Consider the following 14,246-nt stretch of genomic DNA (forward strand, 5'->3'; position numbering starts at 1 on the left):
ACAGGGTTACTCTCAGGACTAACACATCCTCCTTGCCCAAGGTAGTGAATGACCTATCTTTGAACCAGGCCATACACCTGCCCACCTTTTTCCCCAATCCACAGGGGGATAGTGAGAGAGTACTTCATTCCCTAGATTCCACAGACAGCTTAGGTTTTATCTACATAAAACCAAGTCCATTAGGAAGTCTGACCAGCTGTCTGTCTCCTTACACCTCATTGCCCTGGGGGAAAGCAGTAACCAAACAGACCATTTTGGCCTGGATCTCCAGGACCATTTCCTTCTGTTACATGTACCATGGGAAAACCTTGCAGGGCAATATTAAAGCCCACTCCACCAGAGCAATGGCCTCTTCTGGAGCCTTCTTTAAGGGGCTAGACACCCAACACAATCCTTGAAGCAGCTACTTGGTCCTGTGTGCACACTTTTTCACTAAGCATTACAAGCTGGACCATATCTCTAGGGCCAGGACGGGATTTACCAGAGCTATCCTTCACAGATTCCTGGAAACCTCTTCCAAACCAGCACCCAATTCACAGTGAGCTTTGGCACTCGCCCACATGTAGAATACTGCAACATTGGAATAGAAGGACATAGGAAAGTTGTGTAAAATCTTACCATAACCATAGATGTCCTTCTCTTACATGTTGCAGTATTCCTTCCCTTCCTCCTTCCCGTCCTTTCAGGTTGAACTTGCACTTCTGGGTGGCACTGGACAGGCTATGCCCTACTAGGACTGGCTCCAACTAGGGCTTTCTTTTCTGAGGGCTGGTGCGTGCAGCCATCACTTTATGGCCCATGTTTCTGCAGCCACGTCAGATGCCCGACGCAACTTTGAGGGACTGAAAAACTTTGGAATACTGACCAGACATACGCAAAAGGAAGAAGGGTAAACCCACATGTAGAATACTACAACATGGAAGAGAAGGACATCTATGGTTATGGTAAGATTTTACACAACTTTCCTTTCCTGAGAGGTACTTTGCAGTAGAGACATCCAAGAAGACCCATTCCTTCTCTGTGACTTTTAATTTTATGATTGAAAAAGTTACTATACTATGCCAGTTCAACTGTTCTGAAATTCCTGCCCTGAATTAACCACTTAGCTTTTATCATATGTTATAGGAGGATCCCAAATCTGCAAGCTTTGTTATGTAAATAACTTTATATAGTAGTCTTCCACAGGGACAAAGTGGCATTCAAGAACCACCTGTCTTTTAGGTGGTAAGGTGATCATCTTGAATCAATCCATTCATGATATTGTCATTCATCTAAATCCTTGAACAAAGGGGATGCACCTTGGGATGTTCACAGACAGCTGAAATATTACACTGACTAGACTAAAGATTTGAGACTCACTGCTTATCTCTCTCTCTTTCATGCCAGAAGTCATACAGACCATCTCGGAGTGGCAAGCAAAATGCACCTTCTTTTATGACTGCCATGGTAAGACTCTAGCTGGCCAGGTCGGACACACTTTTACTTTGCCACCACTGTAGCCTTATTCAGAATATATTAGCAAAGAGTATCTGAGGAGGCCAGTTGCACTTCTGCTTTCACCTACTTAAGGCTTCACACGTTTGACATAGTCTTACAGGAGGTCTGTTTTTTTTATCTGTGCTTTTTTGAAAGGTACTCTGAAGCCGTCCACCCTTGCCAGGAACCAGGGACCTTTTCTCCTTAGTAATATCTCACACTGTTTGAATACACTGCAGCAAAGATCCTTCTGAAGAACATAGAATTGAATAAGGGTACTTATAATAGCTATGTATGTTCAGATAATAGGAACATCCACCCATCCATGTGTGTCCTTTACTTTCTTTCATAGTTTAAGTGGCTTTTGCAAAGTACACCATGGATGCATGTCTATGTAACACATTGCAAATGTACATGTTTTGTGAGGAGCATTTGGTTGTACTATAGGATTAGCACTGTGGTGAAAGGCCATGTGGGGTCAAGAAAATCCACCACATACCACCAGGATAAAGAAGTTGAACAAGTACAAAATAAAACGACAGCAACTAAACAGACTGCTCAGCTACAACACAGCCCAGGATCTCAAAGTATGACAAATACATTAAAAACAGAAGGAGTTTATTAAATAACGTGAGCGCTTTTGCGTTGCAACCAACGCTGCTTCAGACATCAATTAAAACTAACAAAACATAACATTTAAAAGCCCTATCAAAACCAATCTGAAATCACTGCCAATGTAAATGAATAAATACATTGATTGGTAATTAACTTCAGCACCTTACGGTAAACCAGTCATGCTATGTTTACAACTAAAATGCAGTAGGAAGTAAAAGCTGGCAAGAAAACACAATAAAAGTTAGTAAGACATCATAAGCTGTAATGTAATGTAAACACAAATAGTCAAGACAGCCCATGGACCTTATCATAGCAGTCTGCACAAAATATAATGTCTTAAACTATATAGCCTAACATGCACTTACTTGCTTTATATGTTCAGATAATTAATCCCTACATGAATTCATGTAGAAACAACCTGTGTAGAATACAATGCATAAGCCATAGAACAACCAACTCAGTAGGACCTTGTGACTGCAGAAGAAAGGTCAAAGGTTTTAAAGAGATAATGCTGTAACAGTACATGGATGCATGTATTCAGTAAAGCATCCATACAATGAAACATGTGTGTATATGTATGTGTGTATATATATATATATATTTAAAATTCTTAATCCCCTTGGAATTTTAAATATGCCAACTTACGGCAATATGTATCCGGACCTACTAGCACTTTGGCAAAAGATTAATATTCAAGCGAATATATATATATATCTTGTATATGTGTATGTTCGCATTTGAAATCTAATGACTTATACACACAAAAAAATAAGTCATTACTTGTGAACAAGAGATCTATCCTTTGAAAAGGGTTTGAGAGAGACCCATCTTCAAGACCATAGAGTTTATCAGCTTGTAATGAAATGATCCATTTTTGCTCCATTTTCTAGCATGAATCCCACATGTGTTTAAGAATGTGATAAAGGGTCAAGCTTTACGCCTGTCCCGGCTGACCAATGATGAAGACACACTAGAAACATGCTCCAGAGAGTTAGAGTGAATTTAAACATCAATGTTATACACATAGTGTGAACATGGTTTCAGTGTCATGATAGAAGAAAGAAGGCATGGAGGGAATCCTACTTTTCAAAAGACGCAACTCTTGAGAATGTCCAAAAGACTGGTACATGAGGGAACGTCTGTAGGTTAGTGCTCCCTTTTACTTCTGACAACAAAGATATCCTGAGTATTATCAATAAGAATTGGCATATTTTAACAGCCGGTGCAGATGTATCAATGGAATAGTTGATACAATACCCAGGATCACATATAAGAATTGTAGACCCCTGAGAATGAGGCTTTGTTACTTGAACATATCGTAAAAACATTTGAATGTAAGTAACAGGAGTGGGATGTATGGATGTTCATCGTGTTACACTGCTGCAGTCATTACACTTGGGTTATCCTGCCGTCAGGCGGTTCCCCAGTCGGCCTGAGTTCCAAAGTCTTGGTCCGGCGTCAGTTGCTGTCGCCTCCTCCCTGACGTCAGTGCGACAGGGGTATATAACATGCAGCCGACACCATTTTCTCCAGTCTTTCTTGCCGCGCGGTGCCCGAAGCAGAAGCAGTTCGCAAGTGTCGGTCGGCCGACTCCTGAGATTTTCATTCCGAATCCAGAACCGAAGTCTTCTACAAAGCTAAGTACCCCGTTGGGGAAACTTTTTCTTGCCTCAGACCGATGTCAGTAAAAGTTAATAACTGTATTTCTTGTGGGAAGCAAATACTTCTTAAGGATTTCCACTCCTATTGTATTCCATGCCTAGGCCCAGACCACAACGTCACTGGTTGTCGGTTTTGTGCTAGGTTTAACAAGCGCACTATTAAACGTCTGTTTGATTTTGCCCGACATTATTTTGGCAGAAAATTCAATTACACCATGCGGTCGGAACTTCCGACAACTGGAATACATAAAAAGCGCAAAGACAAGGACAGGCATCCGAGGCCCAAAACTGACGACGAGGCCTCTTCTAGGCCGGTCGCCGGTTCTCCGGTTTTCAGAGAGGCGCCTATGAGCCCCTGACAACCGCTTCCACAGAACCACAGACCGCCTCCGACTCCTACGTGGAGCTGGCTGGGCCTTCGGATGCTCTAGGTTTTCAGCCTACCGAAACTAACCCTTCAGAGGGAACTGAAGTAGCTGAGCAATCCACAGCTTCAGAGGGTGTTTTCAGACCTACCCAATTAACCATTAAACCCTCTGCTAAGTCTAAGCCCCCCTTAAAAACAAAGAAACAGATACAGCATTCTCCAGTACAGGCTTCCATGCCTAAGAAACAAATGCTCAAAATGGCTGAAGACCTAATCACTCTGATCAGGGGGTCCCATCCTCCTCCTGATAAAAGGCCCAGACAGGATGCAGACTATGAATCTTCCGACCAGGTGTCCATTTCTTCAGATTCATCCTCAGACCTAGGATATTCTTTACCCCCTTATGAGGATTCTGATGCTGAGGAATCAATTCCATCAGCCTCTCCACCTGAGGACTACTCCTTTGGGGAGACCTTACATACCATGAGGGAGCATTTCCATTGGGAAGGCCAGGATTATTCAGAATCCAAGAAAATGCTCAGAGACTTCCTTTTATTGCCTCAACACAGACCCCTTGCTATTCCGCCAGTGTTTAGATATTGTGGATGATGTGTACACTGAATCCAGCTTAAACCCTGACTCCTTACCTCCAGCCCCAGTTAAACCTGATAGATATTAGTGTCCCTGACTCTCACAAATTTCTGTATAAAAGCCCTGTTGCTGACCCTGAAACTATTTCTCATGGACCCAAAGGGATTTAGGCCTCATCAGCAAAAAACCCAGTTCCCTCTGACAGAGATTCCAGAGCATTAGAAAGATGGGGAAAGAAAGTATATACGTCTGCAACTTTAGCAATGAGAGCCTTAAATTGCCAGTTTCACATGCTAAAATATCAGCAATTTTTGATGTCTCAGTTGAAACAAAAGATGCTTCCAGATTCAGATCCTCCTAATTTTAAAGAAATGCAGGATTTATTGCATGCAGCTGAACAAGTGGGAAAACATACTTTGCAATGTGGGTTTGATTCCTTAGAGGCCTCCTGTAGAGCAGCAGTTACAGGCTCTGTCATTAGAAGGCATGCTTGGTTAAAAGAACATACGTTACCAGATCATGTTAAGGCAAAATTATTGGATGCACCTTTGCAGCGGGATGTGTTGTTTGGAGTTAAGGCAGAGGAGGTATTAAAGAAGATGGAGGATAAGGCAAAATCTATGCAAACAGTGAAGGATTTCTTACAGGTTCAGCCTCCTCGTTTTAGCAGAAATTGGCCAACAAAGAATTGGTCCTTTCCAGTCACAGACATACCTCAAAGGGGTAGATACAGACGTCCAAGAGGTAGAGGTCAAGCACAAGGTCCTTACAGGTCATGACAATGGGGTACACCAGGCCAGAAAGAAGGGGAAGACAGGCCACAACCTTATAAAAAGCAGCCTCAATAACTTCCTACTACAGCTGCCAAAGAGCTCTCTCTTGGCAGCCCCCTTAGGAGGAAAACTGGCACTTTTCTATCACAATTGGTATTGCATCACCAAAGATAAATGGGTTCTCAACACTGTATCTCAAGGTTACAGATTCCACTTTCACACTCTGCCAAGGTTAAAAGGAATGCCAAATCTGTCACCAAATCAATGGGCAGAGGCTCAAAAAGAAATTACAGCACTCATGGACATGAGAGCTATTCAAAAGGTACCACCACATGAGCAAGGACAAGGATTTTACTCAAGACTCTTTCTTGTTCCCAGAAAGGACAAAGCCTGGAGACCCATTCTGGATCTTTCTTCTCTAAACACTTACCTGGATGTTCCGAAATTCAAAATGTTGACACTACAGCAGCTTCTTCCCATGCTGGGCAAGAAAGCTTGGCTCGTGACTTTGGACCTCAAGGAGGCATACCTGCATGTCCCTATCAGACAAAACTGCAGAAGGTACCTCAGATTTCTAGCTGGTTCACTGCACTATCAATTCTCTGCACTGCCCTTTGGCTTATCTACTGCACCCAGGGTCTTCACAAAGTGCCTGGCACCAGTAATTGCATTTTGCAGGCAAAAAGGAATTCAAATTTATCCATACCTGGACGACTGCCTGATTCAAGCAGAGAGCAAGGACATTCTTCTAAAGCATCTGGCATACATAAAAAAGTTATTAAGTTGCCTGGGGTACACAGTAAATGAAAAGAAATCAAAACTAGTGAACTCACAGCAGATAATATTCCTGGGTGCCAGCTTGAACACAATGGCCCAGATGGCTTATCTCACGCCAGACAAGCAAGGACAACTGACTCGATACTTTCAATTGATGGCAACAAAGACCAAACTCCCTGCAAGAAAAATTTTGCAGGCCTTGGGCTACATGGCATCTTGCATACTACTAATTCCATATGCCAGACTGCATATGAGGAAACTACAATGGTACCTAAAGAGTGTATGGTCTCAACAATGTCAAAGTTTGGAAACAGTTATACCACTAATTCCTTGCCTTCAGCAGGAGTTTTGATGGTGGGCTGAAGCTTCTCACCTCAACAAGGGACAGCCTTTTACTCAACCCACAGCCAGGCAAACACTGACAACAGATGCATCAGATTACGCCTGGGGAGCACACATGGCAGGAAAATCTATTCAGGGCGAGTGGCTCACAGAGCAAAGGCATTTTCACATCAATCAAAAAGAGATGCTAGCTGTACAAAATGCAACTCACACAAAAGTTCCTGAAGTCCACAACACAACTCACAACTTGTAAGCCCAACACAGCTCAACGAGTCAGGAACCACGATAGTACTGCAGTTAGTTTCTTTTATTAAAAAACCATGCACCAACGATGACACTATTAGTTGAGCGCTTTCATCTAGTGAATCTAGATTTCTTCAGAACATCAGACAAACTGTTTGAATACACTTTAAATACCTTAATTTCCGCCTTTTCTAAAACAATTACCCAATTACATACATTTAACCCTATGCATCACTTATGCAGTAAAATATCCATCTCAAACTTGATTAACCATCTTATCCTTTAACTCTATTGCAAACTTACTGCATAATGTGCTGTTGTTAAAATATAACTTGGAAACACATCAGTATTCACAAATGAATCATGGTGTTACTGTATGTGCAAATACTGCTGTTATGGATTAAAAAATATATACATAAAATATATATGTTATACTAAAAAAAATACAAAATTTGATAAATAATTTGATAAAAATGCAGTACAAAAAGAATCAACCAACACAATAACTGTTGTTACATACATAGTGATAGCTTATCTTGTATAATATCTAACATTTTTTATTTGCCTCAATATTTCCACAAAATCAAGATTATACCCTCACTAAGGGTTTAGTAGGAATTACTTCATTTAGGCCAGGTGGTGTGGCAGCCTCGAGCCGCAGCTGCCACTTGATTTCTTTTTCTCCCACAATGGCCTTTGTATTACCTCCTCTAGGATTTATACTGACCACATCCAAAATACCAAATTTAAAACCCGTGCATGTCTCGCTATTGAGTATATGACGGGACAATGTACAAGACAGGTAATAGCCTCAAAAGGCTTATAGAAATAAGGCAGAGTGCTATACAAGACACAAAGACCTTCAAAAGGGGTACTACGAAGTGTGGGAGCTGTAGTTATTGTAAGTATATATACGAAGGCAAAAGCATAGTATTAAAGGACAGAAATAGAACTAAGGTTCATTTTAAACATGGTAATTGTTTAACTAGACATGTGGTATATCTAGCTATTTGTGACACGTCAAAGTTATTATGTTGGAATGACGGACCGGTTTCTTAAAAATAGAATTTATGACCACACCTATTGCATTAAGAGAAACGATACCAATAACGCATTGTCCCGTCATATACTCAATAGCGAGACATGCACGGGTTTTAAATTTGGTATTTTGGATGTGGTCAGTATAAATCCTAGAGGAGGTAATACAAAGGCCATTGTGGGAGAAAAAGAAATCAAGTGGCAGCTGCGGCTCGAGGCTGCTACACCACCTGGCCTAAATGAAGTAATTCCTACTAAACCCTTAGTGAGGGTATAATCTTGATTTTGTGGAAATATTGAGGCAAATAAAAAATGTTAGATATTATACAAGATAAGCTATCACTATGTATGTAACAACAGTTATTGTGTTGGTTGATTCTTTTTGTACTGCATTTTTATCAAATTATTTATCAAATTTTGTATTTTTTTTAGTATAACATATATATTTAATGTATATATTTTTTAATCCATAACAGCAGTATTTGCACATACAGTAATAACATGATTCATTTGTGAATACTGATGTGTTTCCAAGTTATATTTTAACAACAGCACATTATGCAGTAAGTTTGCAATAGAGTTAAAGGATAAGATGGTTAATCAAGTTTGAGATGGATATTTTACTGCATAAGTGATGCATAGGGTTAAATGTATGTAATTGGGTAATTGTTTTTAGAAAAAGGCGGGAAATTAAGGTATTTAAAGTGTATTCAAACAGTTTGTCTGATGTTCTGAAGAAGTCTAGATTCACTAGATGAAAGCGCTCAACTAATAGTGTCATCGTTGGTGCATGGTTTTTTAATAAAAGAAACTAACTGCAGTACTATCGTGGTTCCTGACTCATTGAGCTGTGTTGGGCTTACAAGTTGTGAGTTCTGTACAAAATGCACTTATAGCTTTCAAGGACCTGCTGCATCCAGGACAACTACTACTAAGGACAGACAACACCACAGTTATGTGGTACATAAACAAGCAATGGGGCACACACTCCTATCCCCTCTGCAGACAAGCCATGAACTTGTGGAATACAGCTCTAGACTACCAAGTTCATCTGCAAGCACAATTCCTGCCAGGAGAGAAAAACACACTGGCAGACGACCTAAGCAGAAACATCATGGATCCCCACAAATGGGAATTGAATCCACAAATATTCAGAATGATAACACAAAAATGGTGGAGCCCGGACATAGATCTGTTTGCTTCCCCAATGAACTGCCAGCTACAGAAATTCTGCACAAGGAGTTACCATCCACATATCTCAGAGGGGTTAAAAACATAAGACCACCCCGTAGAGCACCTACCCCAACTTGGGACCTCAACTTTGTTTTGGAAAAATTTACTTTACCTCCTTTTGAGCCAGCTAAGACAGCAGAATTAAAATACATCTCTTGGAAACTGTTCTGCTACTGGCAATAACATCAGCACGAAGAGTTTCAGAATTACAGACACTAATGGCAGTGGAACCTTTCCTCATTTTCCATCAGGACAGGGTGTCTTTAAGAACTAACCCTACGTTTATGCCAAAGGTGGTATCAAGTGTGGCTCTAAGCCAAACTATTCACTTGCCAACTTTTTATCCAAAACCACAGAACAAAGGGGAGAGACTACTGCATTCTTTGGACATTCACAGGCAGTTACGCTTCTACTTGGACAAAAGTAAAGCTTTCAGAAAATCTGAGCAATTATTGGTAGCATATGCTGCAGGAGCACAGGGAAAAGCCATTTCAAAACAGACCGTTTCAAAATGGATAGGACATTGTATACGTTTCTGCTATACTCACCATGGGAAACCTGTACCTAGCAGCATTAGATCTCACTCCACCAGGGCAACAGCCACTTCAGCTGCCTACCTCAGAGGAGTACCTACCAAGGATATTTTGGAAGCAGCAACATGGAGTTCTGTGCATACCTTCACCAAGCATTACCATTTGCCTTTATACTCCAAATCCAGAGCTGGCGTCACCACTGCTGTGCTGCAGGGCCTTATAGCCACCCCTAATGCCTTATAGAACCAGCCTCCCTACCTCAGCTTTGGAATTACACCCAAGTGTAATGACTGCAGCAGTGTAACACGATGAACATAGTACAGTTTTGTACCTACCATAAATGTAGATGTTCAAGTGTAAACACTGCTGCAGTCCAGGTTACCCTCCCTCCTTCCCCTCTTACTTTCTGGTATGTACCTAGGTCTTCTACCTTTTACTACCTATGGGCCTATGGGGAGTATTTGCTGGTAACTGAAAATAGTTGTTTGCTTTTTTTGGTATACTTTACTAGCAATTTGAATTGTCTACCTATTTGGGGGCACCTGACATCTGGGGCAAGAAAAACTGAAGAAAATGGCATCGGCTGCATCTTATATACCCCTGTCGCACTGACGTCAGGGAGGAGGCGACAGCAACCGACGCCGGACCAAGACTTTGGAACTCAGGCCGACTGGGGAACCGCCTGATGGCAGGATAACCCAAGTGTAATGACTGCAGCAGTGTTTACACTCGAACATCTACATTTATGGTAGGTGCAAAACTGTACTTTCTGAACACTGTAATATATGCTCATATATGGCCAACAAGGATACATTCACCCACCTAACTACTGGGAGACAATATAAATCATCTTTTTATGCAAATCGGCGAGTGACTTGGTATATTTGGCAAGTTGTATTATGTGCTCCAGATTTTATGTTGGCAAGACCAACGGACATTGAGAAGAGAGGGTTAAGGAACATGTATATAAGATTAAGAAATCTGATACATCTATTGCAACTGCAAAACATGTTTCACAAGCAGTACCACATCATGGTTTTGAGTTTTATGTCCTCCATGTTGTGGGTAAGAACCACAGAATGGGTGACAACATTAATTGGACAGGAAAGAAGCACCAAAAATGAATCATCGCATTACAGGCTGATAAATTCTGTGGTCTTGATGATGCGGTCTCTGTCGACCCTTTTTCACAAATACTGATTTATTTTTTTGTGTGTATAAGTCATTAGATTTGTAATGCGAACATACGCATATATAAGATTTTATATATATATATTTCATTGTATGGATGCTTTATTGAATACATGCATCCATGTACTGTTAGAGCATTATCTCTTTAAAACCTTTCTTCTGCAGTCACGTGGTCTAATGGAGTTGGCTGTTCTATGGCTTATGCATTGTATTCTACACAGGTTGTTTCTACATCTACATGAATTCATGTAGAGATTAATTATCTGAACGTATACACCAAGTAAGTGCACGTTAGGCTTTATATTTCAAGACTTTGATTATATTTCATGCAGACCACTATGATAAGGTCCGTGGGCTGTCTTGGCTATTTGTGTTTACATTACGTTACAGTTTAGGATGTCTTTTACTAAATTTTTATTATGTGTTTTCTTGCTAGCTTTTACTTCCTAATGCATTTTAGATCTAAACACAGTGTGACTGGTTTACCGTAAGGTGCTGTAGTTAATTGCCAATCAATGTATTTATTCATTTACATTGCCTGTGATTTTGATACAGCTTTTAAATGTTACATTTTTTTGGTTTTAATTGATGTCTGAAGAAGAGTTTGTTGCAATGCGAAAGCACTCACGTTATGTAATAAAGTCCTGTTTTAACCTGTTGGGCATATTTTGAGAACCTGAGCTGTGTTGTAGTTGAGCAGTCTGTTTAGTTGCTGTGGTTGTATTAGGTAGCTGTAGTTTATTGCCTTCTTTAGTATGTGCTATATTAGGCACCTTGGGGGCTAATTTACATTTTGTTGCTACTTTTGTGTTTAATTTGGTGTTTCTTTGGCTCCTTCGGTGAGATAGGATAGGATAGTGGTTTGAGCACGTTTTTTTGGTGTTCACTGTTCCAGGAAGAGGACATGGGATGGTGCAGGTTAACTTTCCCTGTGCATCTGGCTGATATCTTTGCAGTGCAAGAGTAACCTTGTGCTTGGCCTAGGAACATCCAGCGGTTGTTGAAGTCTGTGGTTGACTTCCATATGATATTACTACATTGCAGCAATATTCCTATTATTCAGACATCTCCAATTATGGTGAGTACCCACATACTGCTGTACTTTCATATTTTGACTTGCTAGTTTACATTGTTTTAGTCATTGAAGAAAGTAGAGATGAAATGTCCTTGTATTAGACCCAGAAATTATGTTTTCAGTCATTTTAATTCCACTTTCATTGTAGATGTGTAAACTGGAGATAAATGTCATAGTATTGTTCTGCCCTTTTTAATGGCTTCCTTCATTTTTATGGTCACTTAGGTGGTCAGGACGTAATCACCGGGAGAAAATAGGAGTTCATGTGCAATTTAACCCAGTACTAAACATGAAACCTTACTGCTACATCGAATCCACATATTCACTCAAACCTGAGTGCTTTACATATGACCTTGCTGCTGTGGTGATGCATCATGGAAAGGGATTTGGATCAGGACACTATACCGCATACTGCAAGAATACAGGAGGAGGTATGCATCACAATTGTAAGATAATGATAGACTGTGTATCACAGTTAAGGTTTAAAGAGATAAAAAACTTTTATTCTTGAACTGGACATAAATATATAAAATGGTATGGTCTTCAGAGGAATTTAAGCCTTTCATGTTTAGGGGCATAGTATGCTTAAAATGGTTTTACCTCATCAGCAGCAAATATTGTATGAAACCCCAACTCACAAGACTCTGATGAATCATATTGCTGAGTACAAATACCTAAAATACCAGAAGAGTGAAGACTACATCTGTAAATATTTTTCCAGGTGGGCAAACCCCCACCCCCAAACGCTGAACTTGTATATGTCAACTACATAGTCACACAAACATGAAGAAGGGAGAAATCTGCCAAACTAAAGTAATCACTGCCAGAGCACATTTAAAAAACCACACTGGTGGTGATTTCCTATGAAAAACTGTAATTGATATTCTGTTCCTCAAAGCCATGTGATGCAGGCACTTGAAGCTTAGGGAATCTAATCCCAACCACCAATAAATATTTGCTTGGCTGTAGTTTACATGAAGAACTGCAGCTAACTACTGAAGCTTTTGTTTATCGGTGATATTGTTTTCTGTTATTTTTTTATTTTTTATTCATACCTTGTCATTTTTAACATGTCTGTTTTGGGATTGCAAAAGAGGTATTTCAGACTGCCATATCCCTGACATGTGCTGAATTCTCCTAACTGCACTATCTAGTGCAGTGTTATTAAGAATTCTTTTACAGCTTCAGCATAAGTTCATGGGTACTTATTAGATTATTGCTATGTGAGCATCTTAAGAAGCCTAGCCTTAGATTCCATTAGTAGTTTTTTAGCCCTTATATTTTGTTCATGTGTAACCCAAAGGTAGACAGAACAGGACTATATTGGGACAACTGCTTGTTATCCCTTTCCATGAGGAGCATTGGTCCAAAACCAGGAGGTTAATTTACAGTTTCCCATCCAGTCTTCCAAATTACGTTTGAAAAGAGTAAGAGAAGTAGTTTGCTTTATGTGACAAGGAACATGGTTGCATAGAAATGGCACTCTGTGTGATACATATTTATCCTTCCAACATGTCCTGTTTTGTTGCAAAAAAGATTGACATCCTTCATCAGATGTTTATACTACTGTTGCAGTTGCTCTGTGCTAACCTGAAAGTTTTGAGCAATCTAAACTGTTGGCATAGAGGGATGAAGCCCTGATTACAGCCCAGAGAAGCAGCTCGAGCATTGGAAGACCCAGACAAAGAAGGATGAGGGTATGCATTTCATAGCTCTCAACCTTCCATCTCCAAAATGAGGAACAGTAGCCCTCATAATGTGGAACAAATGGGCAAAATGTGGAACACATACTAATGGCTTACTAATGCTGGTTTTACTTATAAAGAAGATCTTTTAATGAATTAATATGATTCATTTCTATTTACCATGGATTTCACTTAAAAAAATTCCTAGCACTGAATGTGTGACAGAGTCCTTCAATGTGGAACTTTGAGGAACATTAACTTTTTAAGACACCAAATGAGGTACATTCCTCGTAATGAGGTACACTTGAGAGGTATGATGCATTTTATGCAAGCGCATCCTTCCTGGGAAGAAGAAAATGTGAAACGGATGACTGGTTGGCATAACCTTAAGATCTTCTCCTCTAAGGTACAAGGTTCAGTCCTGATATCCAGCCAATGCCTGCATGGAGTTTGTTTTCCGTGCATCTCTCTGGGGTTCCTCCCACTTCCCAAAAACATGCTGAGTGTTTCCATCTCAAAGTCACACAAGAATGAAGTTGTGGGCAGCAGGACAGACTCTAGATGCAGCCCTATAGGGGAAGAGCTGTATAGACCATCTGCTGTGGTGCACAGTATCCTCAAGATAGGAGAGCACAGATATACTGTA

General features: G+C 40.3%; 1 protein-coding gene across 1 annotated transcript in view; it reads left to right on the plus strand.

Annotated features, from left to right (window-relative positions):
* USP44 (ubiquitin specific peptidase 44) overlaps window positions 1-14,246 on the plus strand; it is an 802,083-nt gene that overhangs the window by 740,326 nt on the left and 47,511 nt on the right. Inside the window, exon 6 of the mRNA XM_044087634.1 lies at window positions 12,141-12,346. Coding sequence (XP_043943569.1) covers window positions 12,141-12,346 — 206 coding nt within the window. The remainder of the gene's footprint in view (window positions 1-12,140; window positions 12,347-14,246) is intronic.

Source organism: Protopterus annectens, chromosome 11.part0 (genome assembly GCF_019279795.1).
Source record: "Protopterus annectens isolate FY-2018-M chromosome 11.part0, PAN1.0, whole genome shotgun sequence".
Taxonomy (NCBI): Eukaryota; Metazoa; Chordata; order Ceratodontiformes; family Protopteridae; genus Protopterus; species Protopterus annectens.